We start from the raw sequence: 25,977 nt of genomic DNA on the forward strand, positions 1-25,977 counted from the left end.
AATCTACTACACACACACACAGTACAAGTAAACTGGGAAAATGTGAATAAGATTCGAAGATTATATCAACGTCAATTTCAATACTGTTCTATAATATTGCAAAACGTTAGTATTGAGGAAAACTAGGTAACAAGTACACAGGACCACTCCGTGACATTTCTTACAACTGCATGTGAATCTACAATTATCCCAATAAAAATTTCAATTAAAAAAAATCTGGACTCAATGGTTCCTTAAGGAAAAGTTTTATTATTATTGTTATTACTAATTTAATTTCTCTAATAGTTTCAAGACAATTCATTTTTTCAATTTCAGTTTTAGTAACCTTTGCTGGAATTAATGGAATCCATATAAACCTTCAAATCAGGAAATGTAAATACTGATGGATATCTAACCAGATTAAGGGATTATGGATGGCTGGTTTTTTTTTTAAGTGATAACAGCAGAGTGGTTTCATCTTAAAATATTTATGTATGAAAGAGGCTGTCTGTGATTTGCTTTAAAATAAAAAGAAGGGGCAAAGTAGGAGGTATAGATGAAACTACAACATGTTGATAAATGTTGAAGTTGGTTGATACATACATTGGGTTTATCATATTATTCTATTTCTGTAAAATGCTTGAAATATTCCAATATAAAAGATTACCACTGTTCAGTCACTAGCAATAGACTCAGGGATAACAGAAATAACAAGATAAACAGAAAAAGACTTTAAAACAGGTATTGAACCATCATGCATCACTCAACAATGGGGGATGGCGATATGTTCTGAGAAACGCTGTGTTAGGCAATTTCGCTACTGTGTGAACATCAGAGTTTACTTACACAAACCTAGATGGTATACACCCTACTACACACCTAGCCTATATGGTACTAATCTTATGGGACTACCATCGTATATGTGGTCCTTCATTGATTGAAACGTGCATGGCTGTACACTGTGAAGTAAAGCTCTCTTTATTTTTTCTACTTCCCATATAAAAACATTGTGCCAACACTTATGAAATACTTGTTTTCCTTATTTCATTGATTTGTAGAGGCATCTCTGTCATAATCCAAATTCTCACGTTATCTTTCTGGACAGTCTTTTCTGTTACATTCTTCTATTGATCTATTCCATAGTTTTATGCTTTTCCTCCATTTAGGTCATGCTGCACATTTTCTATTAAGTTTATTTCTAGATACACATGACAGACTGATTACATTAACGACCTCGCTCCCTCTGTAATGTGATGTTCCAGCTCCTTCCATCAAAATGTGAAGTGTGATTTCCCTCATCCTGATTCTGTACTCAGCCATCTGTTCTGCTTTGGCCAATGAAACATCAGCAAGAAATCAAGGGTTTAAAAGAGCTCTGGCTAATTTCCACTAGCTCTCACGTTCCTTTTACTGCCCTGTGAGAACATGCCTGGGATGCCTAGACTAGCCTGATAGAGGATGAGATCTACAGCAGTCATTTCTGTTACCCCAACAGTTCAATTTAAAAAATCTTTAGCCAGTCTTATTAAAGTGTATTACCCTTATAAACTGAGTCCCATATTTTCTCCCCTTTCTCTAATCTCTAGAATATTTTTTAGAAATTAGGGATTATCCCATTCCATGGAGGCTGGGCCAAACTTGTCCCTAAAAACTAGGCCTGGTAGTTTTTCTGACTACTAATTCGATTAAATATTGTGTTCATTGGTCTTTTCAGTTTTCTACTTCTTCTTGAGTTGACTCTGGATATTTTTCATTTCACCTAAGTTTTAAATTTTAGTGGCTTTGTAGCATTCATTCTTTTTCCTTTGAGTGAAAGTCATTTTTTAATAAAATGATGGTAATAGGGATGTGAGAAATATTGCTTTTGGAAGGAATGAGGGACAGAGGAATTTTCTTAATGGTAAAATAAAAACTTGACAACCCTATTACAAGTTTCAAAATTAGAAGCACTTACCTGCAAAGCATTCCTTTTCCTTGGACATTTTACATTTCAATCATACATTTTAGGGCATTTAGACAATGAACTGCTTAATATCTGTGTGCTTCTTATTATATTACTGCTAATAGATTTTACTTAGGCTGACTCAATTTTCTATTCTAAGCACATGTAACTATTTAGTATACTATACCTTTGTAGAACAAACATTTGCTAAATTTTACTAATCTACTAATAACATCCACATTTTTTACACTAATTTTCTTTTCTCCCATTCATTTGCGTAGAAAATATTTAAGGTTACTGAATCTTGTTCTTTAGAAGACAAACTCTTATTAGTCCTTTAACAATATGTCTCAAGTGATAATTCTATTCAGGCTACATTAAAATAACTCTGCTGATACATTAAGATGGACCCCCCTTTGCTAAACTGGCTAGATATTTTTTATGAGGGTGGCAACAGGGCTCCCAGGGCAGATGTGGGAAACACGGAGGAAAAGGGCAGAAAAAGGAAGGAGTTCTGAATTATTTTTAAAAAGGTGCTATAAACGTTTGTAAAATTATTTTTAAAAAATCACTCCATGGACTATGTTTCATTTTTCTTGGGTAAACACCAAGGAATGGAATTACTGAGTGAGTTACAAGCCTACTGATATGGTGGAATTATACTGATAAATTTTCAAATATCGAACTAGCCTTGAATGCTTAGAATGGGTCTCACTTGGTTGTGGAATATAATTCTTATCATACACTTTTTTTTTAATAAAACATTCCACACTTAGAGGGAGGGTGGGGCAAGGACATTCTACACTGTTCTCATTAGCATCCCACTTCATTTTAAAACTTAGCTAAATATCTCATTTCTTTGGCTTTTATTAAAGTCCATAAAGTATCTTGAAATAGTTTATAGAAAAGATATTATTCCAAGAGCTATAATATTTTTAGTACATAATAAAGTCTATCCAAGGAGAAAAAGACCAAAAACTATAGTGTGTTCTACTGATCTAAAATTTTATATAGAGAAAGAATAATTTCAGGAGTTCTATATTAGACTTCTATAATTTTAATAGTTAATGGAAAATAATGCTTGTATCATCTTCCAAAAATACATATACGCCATATTTTTCAAATTTTAAACTACTTTATTTCATAATATGTGATTTATAAAAGTAAACCATCAATACATGTGAAATTAGCAATTCTTTCTATAGCTCATCTATAGCTTCAGGTACATAGTAATAATTTTTCCCTTAGCAAGTAGTTTTGAAACACTTACCAGTTTTCTGCTTTTACAAATTGCTAGCAATGTATTTACTGTGACTACAGTTCCTACCATATATATGTCTAGGTTCCAAATATGTATCTCCGGTTCCCTCCCTGCTCCTTAACTCCAAATAAGAATTTTCAAATGTCCTTCAGGTATTGTTAAGGTACCTCAAACAAAACACGTCCCAAACTGAAATTACCTATCCTTTATATTATTCAGCAAATAAGTACCAACTACACATAGAGTCAGACACAGGACTGCAGATACTAAGACATGGTTCCCTTTCCTTGAGAAGGTAAAATGCAAGGAAAACAAATATTTTCATTCTTTGGGTTTCCTTCCTTCCGCACTAGTGTTCCTTCTTAGTATCTTTTGTACATTACTCCTGTTTTTCCAGATCTCTTAATGTTAGGTTACCATCAGGGCTCATTCTTTGGGCATCTTTTTTATTTCACACTCATGGCCTTGGTGACTGTATCTAATCTCAGGCTTTATATGCTGGCAAGTCCAAAACATGTACAGCTAGCACACTTTCCTCTTGACTGAACTCCAGACCCCCTATGAAAAACTAGATACCTTACCTTAAATGTAACACGTCCAAAAGCAAGCTCTTGATTTTTTTCCATTAAAAATTACAACTTCCATAAGAAGGCCCCATCTTGGTTGACAGCAACTCTGTTCTTCCACTTGCATAGACCAATACCACTATGGTCAGCCTTGACTCTTATCTCACATCCCACATCTAATCCATCAGGAAATCTCATTGACTCGACATTTAAGTATATCTAGAGATTGTCCACATCTCACTACTTCCACCACTATCACCACAGACGACTGAAACAGCATCTAAACTGGTTGCTTTTCACCCTTGTACCCAGAGTGTTTCTACACATAACCACAGTAAACCTTTAAAATACAAATCGGATATCATGCTCTGAATGATCTGCTCAAAACTTTCCAAATAACTCCATATCACTGAGAGTAAATATCAAGTACATACACATGCGTACATGGGTCTACGTTATCTGCTGCTCCAAATCCCCTACCTCTCTCTCTACTACTCTCTCATCTTGCTCACTATGTTTTAGATACCCAGGCCTTCTGTTTCTCACTCTCACCTTATAAACTTTACACTGGATGTTGCCTCTTTCTGGTACATTCTTCCCTCAGATACCTACATGGCTAACTTCCTCAAGTCCTTGCTCAAGTCACTTTCTAAACAAGGCCTACCCTCAATGCTATGTTAGCTAGTTTCCAAAGATGGCTCATTTTTCCATATATGTAAAATATGCAGAACTTGAATACTATCATGAGATACTTCTTAATTCTCTAACAATTTCAACTATCTGTTCTTTTTCATTCTCACTTGACTACAATAGTGCTCCTTCTTTGTCCTATCCTCTTTCTATAAGAATTTGACTCTGTTGTTCACTTAATAAAATGAAGCACTAGATTCAATATTTCAAAACCTGGCTATCCTCTTCATTTCATTGTTGTTTAATTACAGAATAACTCTCTCTTTGCTACTGAGATAGAATACCTCCTGATATACACGAGTTGGCCTGGTACTATCAGCTAGTCCTTGGTCTAACCATGAACTAGCTGCTTGGCATTTAAAGGGAGGCCTTGGTATTTTCCTGTTGAACTAAATGATTTTGCAGAATATCAACATCAGACCAGGCCATTCTTTGACCATCACAGATCAAGATAAAAAGCAAATTTGTAATCATGTCTGAACAAAGACAAAATATGAACATTGTCGAAGCTACAAAACACCAAACAACCCCTTCTCCCAGTAATAAGTGACTGCTGCTTCTTTACCGATTATAGTTTTAGCCTCACTCTGATCTGCCCTTCTCTACAGATAAGATTTATTAAGATTCCCAATCACAGAATTGCCCTTACTTCTTGACAGCATCCCATCGACAGCAAACCCTCCTATTACTTTTTCTCCCCAAATCCCCCCAGTACATAGTTGTATACATTTTAGTTGTGGGTCCTTCTAGTTGTGGCATGTGGGATGCCGCCTCAACGTGACCTGACGAGCGGTGCCATGTCCATGCCTAGGATCTGAACCGGTGAAACCCTGGGCCGCCGAAGCAGAGCACCTGAACTTAACCACTCGGCCACGGGGCCAGCCCCAAAACCCTCATATTCTTAAACTCTCCCCAAAATCACCAAACAAAAGCTCAAATTCTATAATGTCTTTTTTTTTTTTTTACCACCCTCTGAGACACCCCTTCAATCCCCATGGGATGGGTTTTCGCTCACAACATCAAGTAAGAAACCCTAATTGTTCAACTATAGGTGAGTTCCTGGTGATCTCTGCCTGGAGGGCATCAAAACTCCAATGTACTAACTGTAAAATATAAGTTACTGTTTGTGCACTTTAAAGGCTATGGTAATAAATAACACAGTTCCAATTAAAACAGTATAAGCCAGGAATTGCAAACGCAAATGACTGCATTAGTCTGGGGCTAATAGATGTATGATTTGGACCAGTTATAACACAATTCATGGTAAGGCCCATGGCAAGGCACGATGAGTACACACCCCAGTTACAATCTACATTACTAACACACCTGCCAGTGACTAATGATCACCAGTGTAAATATAAATTTTTAAGTTCCAGAATGGTTTAACACATGGCTTTTCTTCTTTCATTACCTTAAATAAACTGATTTATTAAAACAGCTGAACTTAAACATTAACTATTAAGCAAATCAGCAATTTTAGAAATTTTAAAACAATAAAAATACAGTGACTTCCCCAGCAATCTGTAATTTCCCTCATAATCAGTGTAACTTTTTTTGCTGAAGAAGATTCGCCCTGAGCTAACATCCGTGCCAATCTTCCTCTGTTTTGTAGGTGGGTTGCCGCCACAGCATGGTCACCAATGAGCGGTGTAGGTCCACGCCTGGGAACCGAACCCGGGACACTGAAGTAGAGCACACCGAACCTAACCACTAGGCCACAGGGCTGGCCCCTCAGTGTAACTTCTTTGAGCTTAAAGAACCTTTTCCAGCAGTTTGTCCCCAATCATCAGATTTTCTCAGGTTCAATGAACTGCTTTCTGTTTTGACCACAAACTTTCAATTCATTCTTCCTAGCTTTTTGACTCAATTAAAAAGAAGGGCCTTATTTAACCTCCCTAGTATTCGCATATCAGATAGAAGGATCTGAGCTACTCTTTCTGGTTTTTCTGCCTTATAATTTCTGGCTTTTTCTTCAGCGTGCTCATACAGAAGAATTAACAACTAGACAGTCTTTTTTTTTTTTTAATCTCCCCTATGCACTAGCTTTGCCTATCAAGCACTTTAGCAGAATGTTTTAAGCATCATCCCTGTTAGTCTTCTCAAGAAGATAGGCCATTTGAACAGAACAGATGATAATTTCTCTAACACAGCTGCTGTTTGCAATGGCTTGGGATAGCAGCTTGGTGACCGTTTATTTCTTTAAAAACCTAACAAAACTTTAGACACAAAAAGGAAGAGCAAATTAAAACTCATAAATTAACACTCCAGTTTTATCATAGACTATAAATGATAAAAAAAAAAAAAGGAATTCCTTACAAAATAAAGACAAATATTAATACCTTAAATTTATATACCTCCTATACACAGAGTGGTCGACAATGTGGTTGGCAGTCTCATGAGGAAGGCAGGGAAGGGTTAATATTGATAATATTATATATAGGTTAATTGAGAATTAGATTAATCCCCCAATTTAACAACAGGACTAATAAACAGAGAAGCAATGATTAGAGTCCCATTCTTCTTATTCTTAAATAAGGTTTCAGTCACTAAATCATATTGCCTGACAGTTTTAAAAAAAACTGGAAGAACTATGTAAAAGATCACAAACTAAGAAGATCTAAAAGCAAAAATCCTAAAACAAATGCTTTTAAATAAATACAGCTTGCTGAAATACTAATAAATATGCCACAATGTTTCTTGCCTCTTTCCAAGCAGGGCATACTGCTAACGAATATGAAAACAGTATCTGGCAGATTAAAATATACTAGAATATTATTAGATTAAACTGATACAAACACATAAAACGAGAAAACACTAGTGGCTTAGATATGATTATAGCATCTTATTCAAGATTTAACATGATTAGATGTTATCACAGAGGAAAAATGTAGGGGTAATTCAATTTTCTCACTCAGAATATAAGATGAAACTCTCATCTATCTATAACAGTGGCCATCTTAATACTAAATAAAATTTTAATAATTTCAAAATCTGATAAATACTACTTTTGTTTAGTGTGCTAATCTTTCTTTTAAGCAAGTTACTACTTAATCAAACTTGCAACTAACAAAATTCATGTTTCTCATAACCAACATCAACCTATAGTATGCATATGTTTTCAATAATATAGACTTGTAAAAGCATACACTTTAGGATTAAATATTCCAGGTTAATTGAAATAATCAAATAATCTCAGCTGTCCAAAAGTAAAATAAGTTAATTATATCAGTTATAATGATGAATATTCAAGATTCGCAATTAGAGTTAGTAGAGTTCTTATTAGTCAAGATAATGATTCTAACACTGTCATAGCTTCTTGTCTCTCCTCAGCTAGCTTTGTTTACCATCAGTGAAATGCTGTTTCATTTACACATCAGTTTAAAAGGAGAAAAAAACAAGGAAATAAGTAAAAGGCAAGGGACTGCTTCTGCCATTTAAAAAATAGATGTGGTCCTTTCTATGTGAAATCACGCAGAAAGAGATGAAAAGAATAGTAAATCAATTTAATTTTTAGTCAAAATAAATTGTAAAGTCTTACTGGCAGCAATAACTAATGCCATTCTCTTTCTGGACAGAATATTTCAGTGCTTATCGTAAATCTTTTGATCATATAGAAATTATCTCCAACTCTTTAAAAACACTCACAAGCTGACAGAATCATACAAAGCAGGTTTTCAATATAAGCGACAAGGAATTCCTGAAACTAGAGTGAAAAAAGAAAAACACTACAGTCCAATAGGTTGTTATAACGCAAACACATTATTCTTTAACAAGTTACATGGAAGTGTAAGATAATCATTTAATGATGCTACAGGGCCATAAATGGACCATCCTCAATTTAGAGTAACAAATCTGGGATTAATGCATTTTCAGGAGGATATACGCAAGCATCTTCCTTATTTAGCCAAGTAATATTTTCATACCATGAAGACTGGTAGCATACTTTACTTGCCTTTCCCAGGCACAATACTATCAATAATTTCCAGACTATTTCAGGTATGTTTCCTCACACCTTAACATCTCCCGTTTAAAAAGAACCAAAAAGTAGAAAAGATATCCCTTTGGGATGGAAGGTTACACTTAATGACTTCTAATGTCACAACAATTCTAAAATTCTATAACACAATGGAGTTGACTTAACTGTCAGCATATGTAGAGCTACAACGGTAATAGATTAAATTCATCTATTTTGAAATTTATCAAGCAACATCTGACACTATATTAAGCACCAGGAATGGAAACAAATTTCAAACTGCCCTTAAAGAGAACTTTCAAGGTGAGGAAACCTATTTAACCTGAATAAAATCATAAGGGTAGAAGTCACACAAATGAAAAACCAACTGACTTGAACTCTTCAAAAATGGCAATGTCATGAAAAACACAAAAAGATGGGCAAAGTGTTCCTGATTTTAAAAGATCAAAGAGACATAACTGAATGTTATATGTGATCTTTAACTTGCAGGCAGGTGGGGCAGGGCTGCAAATAGCTAAACGGGGTATTATTAGGCACCAGTGAAAATGTCAAATTTCTTGACAGCGACAGTGATATTGTGGTTATGTATAAGGATTTCCTTGTTCTATTTAAAGGTGAAGTTCATGTCTGCAATCTAAAATTTAATTAGGTTTATTAGCAAAAAGACATTTTATATAAGCAACAATGTGTATCTTTTTCCTGAAGATATTTAAATTCACATAAATTCAAGAAGAGAAATAAAGCAAATGTGGCAAAATGCTAACAATGGGTGATCCATGGGTATTCTGTCAGTTCTTATGTGGGTTTTTAATCTGAGGATGAAAATTTTAAAATAAGTTGGAAAAAAAGGATATCATTATAAAGGAATCCAATCTAAATAATAATCAAATTTAAAATTTTTTATTTAAAAAACAAATTTTGGGGGCCGGCCCAATGGCATAGAGTTTAAGTTCATCCGCTCCACTTCGGCAGCCCAGGGTTTGCCAGTTCGGATCCCGGGCATGGACCTATACACAGCTTATCAAGCCATGCTGTGGCAGGTGTCCCACATATAAAGTAGAGGAAGATGGGCACAGATGTTAGCTCAGGGCCAATATTCCTTAGCAAAAAGAGTAGGATTGGCAGTGGAAGTTAGCTCAGGGCTAATCCTCCTCATAAAAAAAATAATAATAAAACAAATTTTCCATCTATAACAGAAATTTCTTTTTTCTTTGCTGAGGAAAATTCACCCTTGAGCTAACATCTGTGCCAATCTTCCTCTATTTCTTAGTTATGTGGGCCACCAGCAAAGCATGGCTGCTAACAGAGCAGTGAAGGTCCACGCCCAGGAAGCAAACCCAGGCCACCAAAGCGGAGCGCAGTGAACTCAACCATAGGCCACCAGGACTGCCCCCCATATATAACAGAAAATTTTTAAACCTAAAGTTAAATGACTCAATAACAAAAGGTTAAAAAAAAATACTAGCTTTAAACCTAAAATTTATTGGCTATTGACAACTGAAACCCAGTAAGCCACTAACCACTATAAACTTCACCTGAACTTAGAGTGAATATAAATATATTATAAACCCTTAAAAAGGATTTACAACTTAAAATGAAAGTGTTAAATTGATCATTTCCTATAAAGGATACAATTTAATTGTTTGCTATAGATTGTCCAAAATGGATAACTGGGGTGTAGTAAATGAAGGCATGCAATAAATTCATATATTTATTTTATTTTAAAGTTCCTTTTTTGGGGGATGGAGATGGGTAGACACAGTAGCTAATTCATTTGCCAAAGTTAATTGCTAACTGTGAAAACAGGATGATTCTTTTTATCAGTCCTAAAGTGGCTTTCATAATAAGTCCTGAAATTTAGGAGAACTGATAAGACAGGACGACTACTGCTGGATACTCATACCATCAAGACAAAAAGTAACCTTGGAACTAACGGCCATGAAATATGATTACTAGGTATTGCTGGTGCTACTGCACTAACTTTTGGGCACTTGTTTATAAAGATTTTTTCCAAATGTTGTAAAGAATTACCTGAATATGACTTAGTTTTTAGCGTTTGCTGAAGTCCTATCTTTGGGCAAAGCATTTAAAATTTATCCTCCTGTGATTTTTTTCTCTTTTTTTTATAATTATAAAAGAAATATATGCTCATTCTAAAATTTTCAAGTATCTCTCCCTCTAAGATAAGCACTTAACATTTTGGAATATATCGTCCATACTTTCTGCAATGCATATGAAACTAAACCAAGACTATATGCCCCAGGGGAACAGTGACCATGTCCTTTTACTTTTCATCATTAATTGTAATCCTAGCTCCTAATAAACTACTTGGCACAGAGTGGTCTCTCAATAAACATTTGTTGATGTTCAATTCATTCATAATGTTAAACTTTTCTTTTTTTTACCTTTAACACTACACTGTAAATATTTCATGTCAGTATTGATGGAGCTATATTATATTCCACTCTTAAAGATATATCAAATTGTGTAATCAATAATGGACATTACAGTTACTAGTTTCTCATCATTACAAACAACAGTGCAGTAAATATATATAAACACACAAATTTAAGGACATACAAATATGTATATACATGTATCCACAGAATTTTAATTAAAGGGTCATTTAAAACTTTTTATATTTATTCTCCACCTTGTTTTAGGCTCTTATAGATTATTTATATATAAATTATATATATATGAAAGCTAACATGATAATATATTACAATCTGAATTTTTAACTTTATATTTTTATTTATTAAAACACAATAGAAATCTTAATAATATAACATGTTCCCAAGTACAAAAATTTAGTGGGAGAAAAATCTTACCATTCTTGCTCACATCCAGTTCCCTGAGATTAATGAGATTTGCAATAGATGCTGGTAATGTTGTTAAATCATTGTCCGGCAAACTCAGTTTGTGTAGAGACTGACAGTTAAAAAGTTGCTATTGAAAGAAGGTAGGAAAAGATTCTGGTTATTTCTTCAGTTTCCTTAAATATTTCATTTATTAACTTTTACACAAATAAATATTAGTGTTATTAAAACTGAATGAGTTATACCTACACAAATACCAGGAAAGATCTCCTATTGTTTTAGGCTGTTATAGATCTGAATACCACTGAACTACTCAGAATCATTTACACCCTCACACTGACAGCCTGAGCAAATGCACTTAGTGAGAATAAGTATATGGTTGTACTCTCTTTTGAGGTAGTAAAAAATAAGTGGCTGTTAAATATAGTAAACTTTGGAGCTTTTTATTTCAAGCATCTTTATTCCAGAATGAAAGTTTATATAAATTAAATTCAAATAAATACAGTGATTTAAAAAGACTCAAAATATAGAATTCTGATTTGAGAGGACAAAATAAATAAGGGAGCAAATACATGGTTATGCTAAAATTACAACAATAAAATGTGAACTAAAAATATATTTAACCAAAAGAAGTAGGTAAATGGGCCACTTCTAAGTTCCATACTAAAAAACTGTACAGAGCACATAAGACTTTTAGGGCAGTGAAAATACTCTGTATGATACCATAATGATGGATACGTGTCATTATACATTTGTCCAAACCCACAGAAAGTACAACGCCAAGAGTGAACCATAATGTAAACTATGGTGTTTGGGTGATTATGATTTTTCAACATAGGTTCATCAGTTGTAACAGATGTACCACTCTGGTGGGGGATGTTGATAATGGTGGAGGGTATGATACGTGGGGATAGAGTGGGTGTAAGGGAAACTTCTATAACTTCCTCTTAATTTTGCTGTGAATCTGAAACTGTTCTAAAAAAGTGAAGTCTTTAGGGAAAAAAAAACCTGCTGTCAGGATGGCATTGAGTAAGTCCCATATAAGAAGAATATTCTTCCAAAAATGGAAGATTGCTAGGTATGATAAGTGATCCAGTTATTGCACTAGGATAGCAAACCTTACTCTCTCTTCCACATAATCCTGACTGAGACCCTACTGGTGGTGATTAGCGAAAAAAACTAATCTCAGTCTTCCATGCTCTCTAGAACTAGCTAAGGAAGATAAATTACTTGCTGAAGAACAATATATAAGGAAACAGTAAATTACAAAGCACCCTATCACAACCTAGGCAATTAATTCACAAACATGCAACCCACAACCTTTAATATCTTAGCCATAATCATATACAGATTTTGTTTAAGACAACCTTGGATGGTATTGGCTTTCAAAATGTTTTTACTACTGGTTACCGAAAGAAAAGCCTTTTCAAAACATTGCCGTCCCGTATGTAAACACATATGCACACAAATCTAAAACAAATATTTCAGGTAACAACAGATATGTGCAACAAATTCTATTTTCTATTCTATTTTAGTTAGGGTTGCCAGATAAAATAGAGGATACCTGATTAAATTTGGATTTCAGATACACGAGTAATTTTCTGGTAAAAGTATGTCCCATATATTGCATAAAACACACTTATGCAAAAAACGTATTCATTATTTATCTGAAAATTATAATTTAACTGGATGTCCTATATTCTTATTTACTAAATCTGCCAGTCCAAATCATAGTTCATTTTTTGGAAATGCCATACATATTGAATTGATTTTTATGAACCACTGAGTCTCCACTCACAGTCTGGAAAACACTGCTATTTGGGTGACAAAATTTTTAACAGTTAAATTAAAGCTACTACAGCTTTTCTATTAAAAGAAAGAAATTGAGCAGGGGATAAAGAGGAATTAGGATTTAAGAAAAAAAGTAGCCACTGCAAAATTTTAGCTAAGAAGTCGATAATGTGAGAAGATGTTTCATGGCAACAACCCAACTTTCTCCTTCTAGTTGTTCCTACACTTCAGAAATGTTAAGCCCTCCAAAACTTTTCCAAACAAACTGAAATACAGCAAACCGAATACTGCCTCTAAAAAGCTTTTTAACAACAAAACTATGATGTGATAACTAAAAAGACAATTTATCCTCAATTACAATAACGTAGATCAATGTCCTATGAAAGCTAGAAAAAGAAAACATTAATTTTAATTCTTTGTCTAGTTAAATCTATTGACTGCATAAACTGTGTAGTCATATTATCTACCTTAATGGCTATAACAAAACTGGAACTAAATACAAAATTTTAAGTTATTTGCACAAGTATTCAAGCAATTAACAAAGAGACAAAGGTTAAAAATTCTATTTTAAAAAAATTTGAATTGTACTGCATACCCTAAGATAAAATTAAATTAAAAAATGGAAACAACGGGCCCATATATATCAGGCAGCATTATGGCAACATTGGGAATACCATATTTCTAGGTACAAAAATAACCAAAGGCAATTTTTGAAAGACATACCTTTGGAAGCTCTTCAATCTGATTAGCATCTAAATAGAGCTCCTCCAAAGTTTTCTCAAAAGTAAAAATCTCTTTGGGAACCTGTTCCAAACTGCAGTGTGAATAATCAAGAGTAGTGACAGTCTCTTCTTCCCCTCGTAGACAGCGACATGGTACCAACCGCACAAACAAACTTCGTTTTGTAGTCATTTTTAGACACTGCAATATTCAAATAAAAATAAACCTAGTTAAAACATACATATAACTAACAATTTTTCAAAACAAATCATTCCAATTGAATTATCACAGATAAAGACCTCCTCCCCTATACAAACCCAATGGAATGATTTAACATTGCTTTACTATCAAAGTTTATATATACTGAATTTCTAAACTCAAAGCACCTTTGTACTTTACAAAATGATTAAGTAACCATTTATTTATATGCTTCTATAATAACTATGCTTTATGAGTCTGCTCATCCTCAACAAGAAAAACTCTAATACAACAAAAATATTTCCTTAATTTCTGACTAACAGCTGTTTCTTAATTAAGAACTTGCCTAAGCGCAGTTTTGAGTAGGAAGTGGGAATACAAAGATATTTTCAGGTCTTCCTAACCAGCCATCAGAATAATCACCCTTTAGCTTTCCTATGACTGTCCTACATCAAAATTCCAATCTATGCCAAGTATATTTTGTTCCAATTATTAAGTATTGGCCTTTCAATTTTTCTAAAGATCTTATAGGTCTTAATATTTATTTAAGGTTACAAACTAGAGAATAAACTTGTTTCAATAAAGTACCTACTTCATTATTTCAAACTAACTTGGGGAAAAGTTCAATTCTGAAATAGTGAAAATTCTCAGGGTTAATTTTATTAAGAACACTATATACACAGGTAGGTTAAGTCCAACTAGGCTAAGATTATATTAGCAAAGAAAAGCCCACTTCAATAAATAAGAATGACTGTTAATTAGTGTTATCAATTCTTTGTAAAATAATAAATTCTTTCCCTGGGAAGAAGACTCTATTAGAGCATTTAATTACTTTTAACCAGAGCCAAGACTAGGTGGAAGCCATGAGGCAAATGCCGCAGGCACAAAATGTAAGAAGGAACCAAAACATTCAGTAATCAAAGATTTTCATGTAATATGTTTTTAAAAAATCAAAATCACTGAAAAATAATCCAATTATGAAGAAAACAGCTAAATTTTAAATAAAGACAGGATCAGCATTACTAATTTTTTCTTTGGCCTCAAGCTCCAATATGGCTCTGCAAGGCACTGCTTCCAACTCTTCTAATTCAAATTATATGTATAATATTTTATAAAGTGTTTGACAACAAATCGGATAAGCATTTCTCCCACAATCTTTTAAAAAATCTGACTATTCTTTTTTTGTTTGTTTGTTTTGAGGAAGATTTGCCCTGAGCTAACACCTGTTGCCAACCTTCCTTTCTATATGTGAGCCACCACCACAGCACAGCCACTAACAGACAAGTGGTGTAGGTCTGCATCCACGAACCAAATCCAGGCCATGGAAGCAGAGCACACCAAATTTAACCACTAGGCCACCAGGGCTGCCCCAAAAATCTGACTATTCTTTTTGTTTGTTTGTTTTAGTTTTATTGAGGTCATCACAGTTTATAACATTGTGAAATTTCAGTTGTATGTTATTATTTGTCAGTCACCATATAAATGTACCCCTTTACCCCTTATGCCCACCCCCAACCCCCTTCCCCTTGGTAACCGCTAAACTGTTTTCTTTGTCCATGTGTTAATATATCTTGCACATATGAGTGAAATCATATGGTTTTTATCTTTCTCTGTCTGGCTTATTTTGCTTAACATAATACCCTGAAGGTCCATCCATGTTGTCGAGAATGGGATAATTTTGTCTTTTTTTATGGCTGATTAGTATTCCACTGTATATAAATATACCACATCTTCTTTATCCAGTCATCAGTCGATGGGCACTTGGGTTGCTTCCACTTCTTGACTATTGTGAATAATGCTGCAATGAACATAGGGGAGCATAAGTCTCTTTGAATTGTTGCTTTCAAGTTCTCTGGATAAATATCCAGTAGTGGGATAGCTGGGTCCTATGATATTTCTATTTTTATTTTTTTGGAAATCTCTATACTGTTTTCCACAGTGGCTGCACCAGCTTGCATTCCCACCAGCAGAGTATGAGCATTCCCTTTTCTCCACATACTCTGCAATATGTGTTATCTTTTGTCTTGGTGATTAAAGCCATTCTAATAGGTGTAAGGTGATTTCTTAGTGTAGTTTTGATTTGCATTTCCCTGATGATTAGTGATGCTGAACATCTTTTTGTGTGCCTATTGGCCATCTGTATATCATTTTTGGAAAAATGTCTGTTCATACCCCTTGCCCATTTTTTAATCAGGTTCTTGGATTTTTTGCTGTTGAGTTGTGTGAGTTCTTTATATATTTTGGAGATTAACCCCTTGTGCATAATATTTTCTCCCAGTTGGTGGGTTGTCTTTTTGTTTTGATCCTGGTGTCCTTTGTCCTGCAGAAGCTCTTTAGTCTGAGGAAGTCTCACTTGTTTATTTTTTCTTTTGTTTCCTTTGTCTGAGTAGACATGGTATTTGAAAAGATCCTTCTTAGACCGATGTCAGAGTGTACTGCCTATATTTTCTTCTAGGAGTTTTAGTTTCAGGTCTTACCTTCAAGTCTTTGATCAATTTTGAGTTAATTTTTGTGTATGGTGAAAAATAATGTTCTTCTTTCACTCTTTTGCACATGGCTGTCCAGTTTTCTCCACACCATTATTGAAGACTTTCCTTTCTCCATTTTATGTTCTTTTTGCTCCCTTGTCAGAGATTAGCTGTCTGTAGATCTGTGTGGTTTTATTTCTGGGCTTTCAATTCTGTTCCACTGATTTGTGTGTCTCTTTTTGTACCAGTATCATGCTGTTTTGATTACTTTAGCTTTGTAGTATATTTTGAAGTCTGGGATTGTGATGCCTCCAGCCTTGTTTTTTTTCTCAGGATTGCTTTAACTATTCGGGGTCTTTTGTGGCCCCACATGAATTTTTGGATTCTTTGTTCTATTTCCATGAAGAATGAAAATCTGACTATTCTTAATCACCATATGTCAGACACTGTGCTAATCTTCAGATAAACTATATGCATATTTTTTCATCCTCATATATCTTCCTAAGGCATGTACTATTACGCCTATTTTTCCATAAAGAAACTGATTCTGTGCTCTTGCTGCACCATATTGCTTCTTCATATATAATGATATACTTGAACTCAGATTCGTGAAATGATTCAAATATCAATAGGTCTTTACTACATACTTCTCCTTTAGGGTTTACAAAAACAAACTACTGATGGAGTTCAGGACCCATCACTCTAATATATGGCACCCTTGCATATTAAATATTTTACACTGAAGGAATTTGAGAAAACAGCAGAAGCAGGAAGGTTACTCTGACCTTCCTCCCTGCCGCCCCACTCTTCTCTCCTTGCACAGATCATCTGTGAGAGGTGCCCTCCCTATCCCAGGAGGAAAGGAGCAGCCTTATCTCTGAAGACAAAGGGAGAAGAATCCTAACCAACAGGTCTTGCTGAATTTCCCCCAGTTTACTACACTTACCTCATACTCTTTGATTTATCATATTTCTACATGACTGTCCACTCTTCATCATACCCAGCAGAAAAACACTCAGGTTTAACAGTTTCCTTGGGTCTTCATTTCCTTATGAAGGCTTGCATGTCACTTAAAACTTATATTAAATAAATTCATATGCTTTTCTCCTGTTAATCTTTGTCAGTTTAATTTTCAGACCCAGTCAGGGACCCTAAGAGGGTCAAGGAAAAATTCTTACTCCCATATACTATGATATCAAACATCAAATCTTTGTCTCACGAGAATGTAATCTACAGCATGGTGACTATAGTTAATAATACTGTACTGCACATTTGAACGTTGCTAAGAGAGTAGATCTTAAAAGTTCTTATCACAAGCAAAAAAATTTGTCACTATGCATGGTGACAAATGTTAAGTAGACTTACTGTGATCATTTCGCAATATATACAAATATCAAATCATTATGTTATAACCTGAAACTAACATAATGTTATATGTCAATTATACCTCAATAAAAATTTTTAAAACTTTGTCAACATCCAGAAAAACTCTGTCAATATCCAGAAAGTTTACTCAATGCTTAACAGATTAATCTACGTTTACATGAAGGTGTGTTTTACTGATAAGAATAAGCAGTTTTATTGATTTAATAAGAAGAATTTAATTGCTAAAGGGGATTTTAGCTTATATTTGTATTCATGAGATAAAAAAGATTCCAAAAATGAATATAAATTTCTTGTTCAAGAGAGTAGTCTAAGACTAACTGACAATGAGTTAGGGCGACACTTAAGAACAAAGGGCAAAAGCTCTATCTGATGTGTCCAGTATGGTAGCCACTAGACATGTGTAGCAAAATTCAAGTTAAATCAAATAAAACTAAAAATCTAGTTTCTCAGTTGCACTAACCACATTTTAAACGTTCGATAGCCACCGGTGGCGAGTGGCTATTATACTGAATATGAGAAGATACAGAATATTTCTATCACTGCAGAAAGTTCTACGGGACAGTGCTGGTACAATGTCTCAAATTATTATTCTGGTTCATCTTATAACTACTGTAGCTTGTATTATATAATATGATAATATCAAAGAATTTGGAAGATACAGCCTAAAAAAGTCCATTTTCCAGAAATCATAATGGATCTGCGAATAAAATTTCTAGCTGAGAATAAAGGACATGAAATGTTATTACCGAATATATGTGATTAAAGAGTATATTTATTTTAGATGTTATCATCTGTGCAGGGCACTTGACATATAAGGCAATTTATAGGGCAGAGTAATTGCTAATGAAGGTAAAACAATCTACAACACTTTTCTGTAGTGCTCATCATAAATAGATCATATTGCAGACAGATGGTCAGAAATTGTAGGACTTCTCAGAAGAGAAAACAAATTCAGAAAAGGAAGATTAGATGCTGAGTCGTAGGAGGCTACAAAAAGAATCTACATCTTAAATGAAAACCTCTGTGGACAGAGGCTGTGAAGAAAGCAGTTTAGCCCTCAGATTAAATTCTGTGGGCATCAAGCCAATACAAAAATGGACCCTGATTTAGCAAACCAAAAACTGTTGATTGATAGGAACAGAGGGGGACCTTAATTATTGAGGGCAGAGGAGGAAAGTACCATCTGAAAGAGAAATAAATAAGTAACAACACCCAAATAGATCCTCCCTTACACAATACTGCAAGGAAGTAAACCAAAGAGAGAAAAAGCCTGGCCTGTTCTGAACAGGAAGCGATCAACATGAAGACTGCTAATTAGAATTTTAGTGTTGTGATAAGTAAGAGCCACTTCATAAATCAGACTCAACAAGGAGGACATAAAAATATTCTAATGAAATAAAGGAAGAGGAGCCAACCAAGAAAAAAGGCATGATAACAAGCCAAACACTTTCTAACAAAAGATATTAAAGCTACTTACCACTGGGTTGAATTTATCTCCCTGATGTTTCTTAACTGAGCCAACATTCTACAGAAATCAAAAAAAAGAAACAAATTAGCAATAAATATAGATCTTTGCAACTTAAGGAACATCTCTTCTAATTTCTTATTTATCTCACAACATTAACTCTCAAAAATTCACCAAAGTAAACTGACACACACAACTTTGCAACTTCTAAATAAATGGCTATCTTCTTCATTTTTTTTTCTTTTCTTTTTTGAGGAAGATTAGCCCTGAGCTAACTACTGCCAGTCTTCCTCTTTTTGCTGGGGAAGCCTGGCCCTGAGCTAACATCATGCCTATCTTCCTCTACTTTACATGTGGGACGCCTACCACAGCACGGTGTGCCAAGTGGTGCCATGTCCGCACCCAGGATCCGAACCTGCGAACCCCAGGCCACCGAGAAGGGGAATATGCAAACTTAACTGCTGCGCCACCGGGCCGGCCCCTAAACGGCTATCTTCCTAACCAGACACTGGATTGTTCCTAACATTTGTAAACCACTGAGAGTCCTCACCTACACCAGATAACAAATACCCCTCTATTTACCATTAAAATCTCTTTTATTTGAAGTTACTGGGAAATAATAAAGTTTTTCCAAGCAAATAAACTTTAATTACCAATTATATTTAAATTCCATAGTTTATGGTGGTTCTATGTGGCAGACATTGTTAATTGCTTATCATATTCTATTTCTCTTTTCCAGCATTTTTCTTTGTTCAGGGTAGTAATGGATCCAGCGAAAAAGCCACTTTTGAACTTTCCAAGAAAGGTGGACAGATGACACAGTTAAAGTCAATGACATATACTTAGAAGTCTGCTTTGGGAGTGGAACGGGGGTTGGTTCTGGGAAAACATTTGTCTTCCTTATCCAGGGAGAGATGTAAACACGATGTCTACTGCTGCAGCAACCATCTATGACCATAAGTCAATAAGCATGAGGATTAAAAAGGCAACCAATAAAGCTGACAAAGAAAGACAAAACAAGCTGGGGGTCTCTTATAGCAGTGCCTAGCAGCTGAACCAATCCTACTGCCTACTTCAGGATTTCTTAGTATGTAAGAAAACTAAATCCCTTATTTGCTTACTGAACTATTGCTAGCTTTTCTGTACCTACAGCCAACACATTCCAAAGTTAGCCCAAAAGCCAAAAGAATAGCATTAATAAAAAGTACATACATTACAAATAATCTTTTTCTGAAAAATTCAGTCATGTTAATAACGATGTGTTTCAGAATTTTAAAGTCACCCTAAATATATCAGGCTATTTGTCATATGTTAAGTGGTTTAGAACTACTCAGTTATTTAAACTTCTCCACAAATTCTACATATAGTACAGGCCACAAAAAATACTTTTGTGTATAGCAAGCAAAGACGGCCACTACATTTTTCATTCAACATACTCCCACACACATGATGGTCTAGTAGAATGGAATTGTCAATAAGCTGAGATGGAATAAGACTACAGAAGGAGCAGGCTGAAGAAAAGAGAGATGAGAAGTGTGTATTCAGAAAATTTAGTTTGAAAGACCTGAAAGATGTCCTGTGGGATTATGAGTAGGCAGTTGGATATGGGTATTCAGAGATGCGGGGAGAGATCCAAGCTGAGGATATAAATTTAGAAGTCATCTGCTTAGAGATGATGTTTAAAGCAATAAAATTAGATCAAAACATCAATAGCATGAGTATAGATAAAAAGGAGAACAGGTCCAATGATTGAGCCTTGAGATATTACAAAAATAAGAGGTCAGAAAGAAGAGATACAATCAGCAAAGGATGCTAAAGAGAAGCAATCACTGAGTCAAAACAAAACCTAAAAACAGCGTATATCCGAAAAGCCAAGTGAAAAAAATGTTTCAAGGAGGAAGAAGTTATCTGTGTTAATGAGTATTTAGAATTGCCACTGTGCAGTGATGTAAAGGTCACTGATCTTGACAAGATCACTTATTTAGAGTGATGGAGACAAAACACTTTTGCAGGAGATTCAAGAAATAAGAGGATAACTCGACACAGCAAATATAGACAACTCAGTTTGGCTATAGAGGATATCAGAAAAACAGAGCAGTAGTGAGAGTAGAATGTGAAGCAAGAGTCGCAACAATGGATTTGTAGGCAGATGGGAATTATATAGTTAGAGAAAGAGAAGAGCCCATGGACACATTTTTATAAAGAGATTTGGGGAACCATTCATAGACTGTCCTAGCAAAATCTCCTACCAATAAAAAAGCCACTCATGAGGAAGAAAATAAATAAAATGTTGGGCACAATGGTATAACTAGGTGAATAAAATTCAGTAAGGGTGTTTTTCAAAAATATAGATTATTGTACCTTCTCCCTAGAGAGTCTGATTTAGGAGATTAGACATAAAACTCAAGATTCTTTATCTTAAACAAAATGCTGATGTGGTTCTGTTTCCCCAACACTTTCAACGATAATCAACACATGGTCAATCTTATTTCATCTATACTCAAACCACCATCTTTTCTCCCTCCTCATTCTCTACTATTGTTTGAGAAACTCTCAGTTTGGGAATTATCTTAACAATGGAAAAGTGAAATCACTAGAAACGTTTTTTAAAACATAGTACGTTGTATTTCCCTATTGATCTAAAGAGATCACAAATTATACTTGGCTAGATTTAAGAGAAATCTTATGTTGGAGCAATCTTTCTAAATGAGTCCAGAAGTTAAAACGCACAACAAAGGCTCCTCAAGCATGGCCACAGCTGGTAGATGGTATTTAGTGGTTGTATAAGATCATTTTAGTTTAATCATGGCTATCACAGTGTCTGCTAACCTGTATTTGATATACCCGCGCTTAGTTCTGAGGTATTTTACAGACATTAATCCATTACTGGTAAGTACATGAATAGTAAACAATTAAAAATAGTGATATGTAAAAGGAATAAGAATAGAAAGGCAAAAAAACTTACGTAACGAAAAAAGTATAAATGCCCTATGAGAACATTTGATTCTAAAGGACAAAATCGATAACAATGTATAACACGTGCTATACCTACAACATATACAGCAGGAAATGAGAAAAGGAGGCTGATGAAATAGCTAAGTTTCACACTCGTGGGTACAAAATTAACATCAATGTCTGATCCCTACTAGCCTAATTCTAATCCAGTAGAAAGCTGAGAATTTCCTCAATATCAGCACTGTTAATCAAACTGTCATATCAAGCCATGGTTAGCCTAAACACGTCTAAAAAAAATCTTACTGTGGAATAAAGTAGTAGAGATACATACTTGGATGTATTACTTAGGAGCTTACTAAGGAGCTCCCATACTTGCAGAAATTTCCATTTTTATATTTTTCATATAATTTACCTAATAAAATGGACAGATCCGTATAGTCTGGCAAATGCGTACATGCAATCAAGATATAAAATCTTTCCATCACCCCAGACAGTTACCATGTGCTACCTTCAAGTCAATGCCCTGACCAAGGCAACCTGTTGTGAACAAGAGCACGAGACATTTGTGTACAAATGTTATGAGACCGCAGGCTTCGGTTCTCATGGGTAAATACATGGAAGTAAAATTGCTGGGTCATAGTCTATAAGTATGTTTACTTTTACTTAATAAAAAAAAAGATTGTTTTACAAAGTGGTTTTATCACTTAACACTCCCAGAGTTCCAGTTAGATCCTCACCAACACTTGATACTCTCAGTCTTTCTTAATTTTAACCTATGTAGTGGGTGTGTATCAGTATCTCAGTGCATTTTTGTTTTGCATTTCTCTAATTACAAAAGGCATAGTGAAGCCTCACCTGTACTTATACCTCTTTTAGATGATAAGATACTGAACTTCAAGCCTGATATTCTAAAGGGATAAGACATTTGGAGAAGAAAGTGATCAAATTTTGTGTATGGGAGGAATACAAATTATTGTGCAAGACGATACATTGTTTTGGAAAACAATTCACCATGAACATCTCACATTTCTGCATGGTCTGGGTCCCCTGAGCAATAGCATTTACAGCCATTTAAGATATTTATATAAAGAGACATTCCAAGATAATAATGCTTAGCAACGCTGAGACAATACAATATCCTCTCTCCAGAGAAGACTTGCTTAAATTACAGAGTAAAGATAAGTCTCTCACTCTCCAGAGAAGATAGGTCACCAATGGTCCTATGTAAGATCAGAGTTTCCTCACTTGGGATTTCTCTCCTGCAATGCACACTGCTGCTTGTGCAGGCACCATCTGATTCTCTGTTTCTCCCATGAAGATTAAGGGTTAGGTAACTGACACAAAATATGGCCCTGGTTGCTGCTTTTGCAGTGATTAATAAACTCTGTCTCTGATCTAGAGGTCTTGTGCCTTCTGGCAGGTTAACGTGTTAGCTTGTAAGTAGGGTAAAATCTCAGATCCTTTACTGTTTCTGATCTAACCATCATAAATTAAGAAACAGGGCCACAATGATTTATACCACCTAAGATGAAGAGATCGAAGCTATTTCCCCATTTCTTGAATCTGGGCTGACCTTGTGACTTGTTTATACCAACTCAATGTAGCAGAAGTTTCTTGGGCAAGTAACAGCGTCTATGCCTCAAGATTTATGACTTTCGCCTTTACCTCCTTTGAATGCCACCCTGAGAACACGATGCCATAAAGAAGTTGATTCATGCTGATTCACAAATTCAAGACAAATATAAGTCACTGTTGTTTTAAGTCATCAATCTTTCTATCAACTATATTGATTTTTTTCAAAGAGGAAACTTTACACTTAATTCATTTTCTTATTTTATTTTGAATTTAATTGTCTTTTTCTGACTCTTAAGATGAAGCTTAAACAACTGAATAATTGATTCTAATACGTTCTTATTCAAGATTTAAAGCTATGAATTCTCCAAGTTGCATTTTATAAATTTTTTTTTTTAAAGATTGACACCTGAGCTAACAACTGTTGCCTATCTTTTTTTCCTTCTTCTTCTTCTCCCCAAAGCCCCCCAGTACATAGCTATATATTCTAGTTGTGAGTGCCTCTGGTTGTACCATGTGGGACACTGCCTCAACATGGCCTGATGAGCAGTGCTATGTCCGTGCCCAGGATCCAAACTGGTGAAACCCTGGGCCACCAAAGTGGAGCGCATGAACTTAACCACTTGACCACAGGGCTGGCCTCGCATATTATAAACTTTGATATGTTATCTTTTTGTTGAATTCGTTTAAAATGCTTCTAATTTCCCGTTTGATTTATCCTTTTACCCATGAGTTATTCAGAATCGCCTTAATTTCAAAATATTTGGGGATCTACTAAACCTCATTTTGTTACTGAATTCTAATTTAATTCCATAGTAGTCAGAGAACATACTACTATGATTTCAAGTCTTTACAATCTGTTGAAGCTTTTCGATAGCCCCACATAACATCTACCTTGGTGGGGGTTCCTTGTACACCTGAAAGTCACTTTCTGCCTCTCTTGGAGTATGGTTCTATAAATGTGTTAAATTGGTTGATAGTGGTGTTCAGATCTTCTGTATGGCATTCTTTTCCTGCTAATTACTGAAAAGTACTGAAATCTCTAAGCATAGGTGTAAATAGATCTATTTCTCCTTTTATTTCTGTCAATTTTTATTTCATGTATTTTGAAGTTCTATTACAAAATGAATACACATTTAGAGTTCTTATATCGTCTTGATGAATGCATCCTTTTATCATTTTAAGATGTTCTTTTTATATGCTAATCATCCTTGTCTTGAAATATATTTTTGCCTGATATCACTACAGAAACAGGAAATTTCTTTTGATAAGTGTTAATATGGCATATCCTTTTCCATCTACTACTTTTAACCAAATTTGTATTTATATTTAAAGTGCCTGGGGCCGGCCCAGTGGCACAGTGGTTAAGTGAGCATGTTCCACTTCGGTGGCCGGGGGTTCCCCGGTTCCGATCCTGGGTGAGGACATGGTGCGGACATGGCACCACTTGTCAAGCCATGCTGTGGTAGGCATCCCACATATAAAGTAGAGAAGATGGGCAAGGATGTTAACTCAGGGCCAGTCTTCCTCAGCAAAAAGAGGAGGATTGGCAGCAGACGTTAGCTCAGGGCTGATCTTCCTCAAAAAGTAAATAAAATAAATAAATAAAGTGCCTATTTGAATGGGGCATACAGTTAGGTCTTGCTATTTTATCCAATCTGACAATTTCTATGTTTTGATGGTGCACTTAGACTATTTATATTTAATATAGTCATTAGTATGGCTTAATTAAGTCTATTACATTACTATTTATTTTCTATTTGTCCTTTTTTTTTCCTGCCTTCAAATAAAGTTATATTTTTCCATATTATCTCATTTTATGACCTTTTAGCTATACTATTTTTGGTTGCTCTAGGAATATACAGTATGCATTCTTAATTCATCATAGTCCACCTTTAAATAGTATTATGCCACTTCACAAATGATCTAAGAAATGTAAAAAAGTATAACTTATACTTACACTTACTGTCTCCCATATTTCATGCTATTGTCATTATTTTACTTCCACATATTATAAATCCTACAATATGTTTTTTGCTTTACACTATCAACTGTTATTTATATAAATTTAAAAACTAGAAAACAGACTTTCGCATTTATTCAAACATTTACCATTTCCTGCAGTCTATTTCTTACTACAACCTTGCGGTTAAGCCCATTCAGGTTTTTTACGATATTCCATTTTTCAGTTT

At 34.7% G+C, this 25,977-nt stretch overlaps 1 protein-coding gene across 11 annotated transcripts in view; it reads right to left on the reverse strand.

The window, feature by feature from the left end:
• The window catches only part of ERBIN (erbb2 interacting protein), a 136,701-nt gene that overhangs the window by 71,030 nt on the left and 39,694 nt on the right, over positions 1-25,977 (reverse strand). For 10 of the 11 annotated variants that reach the window (XM_046672212.1, XM_046672218.1, XM_046672220.1 and 7 more), the window contains 3 exons: positions 19,271-19,318; positions 13,745-13,942; positions 11,243-11,360 (listed from right to left, as the gene is read on the reverse strand). In XM_046672212.1, the coding sequence (XP_046528168.1) occupies positions 11,243-11,360; positions 13,745-13,933 (307 nt within the window). In that variant the 5' untranslated portion in view covers positions 13,934-13,942; positions 19,271-19,318. Of the gene's footprint in view, positions 1-11,242; positions 11,361-13,744; positions 13,943-19,270; positions 19,319-25,977 lie in introns of those variants that run through there. The other variant, XM_046672221.1, reaches the window with a different exon arrangement.

The sequence above is a fragment of the Equus quagga genome, chromosome 9 (genome assembly GCF_021613505.1).
Source record: "Equus quagga isolate Etosha38 chromosome 9, UCLA_HA_Equagga_1.0, whole genome shotgun sequence".
Lineage (NCBI taxonomy): Eukaryota > Metazoa > Chordata > Mammalia > Perissodactyla > Equidae > Equus > Equus quagga.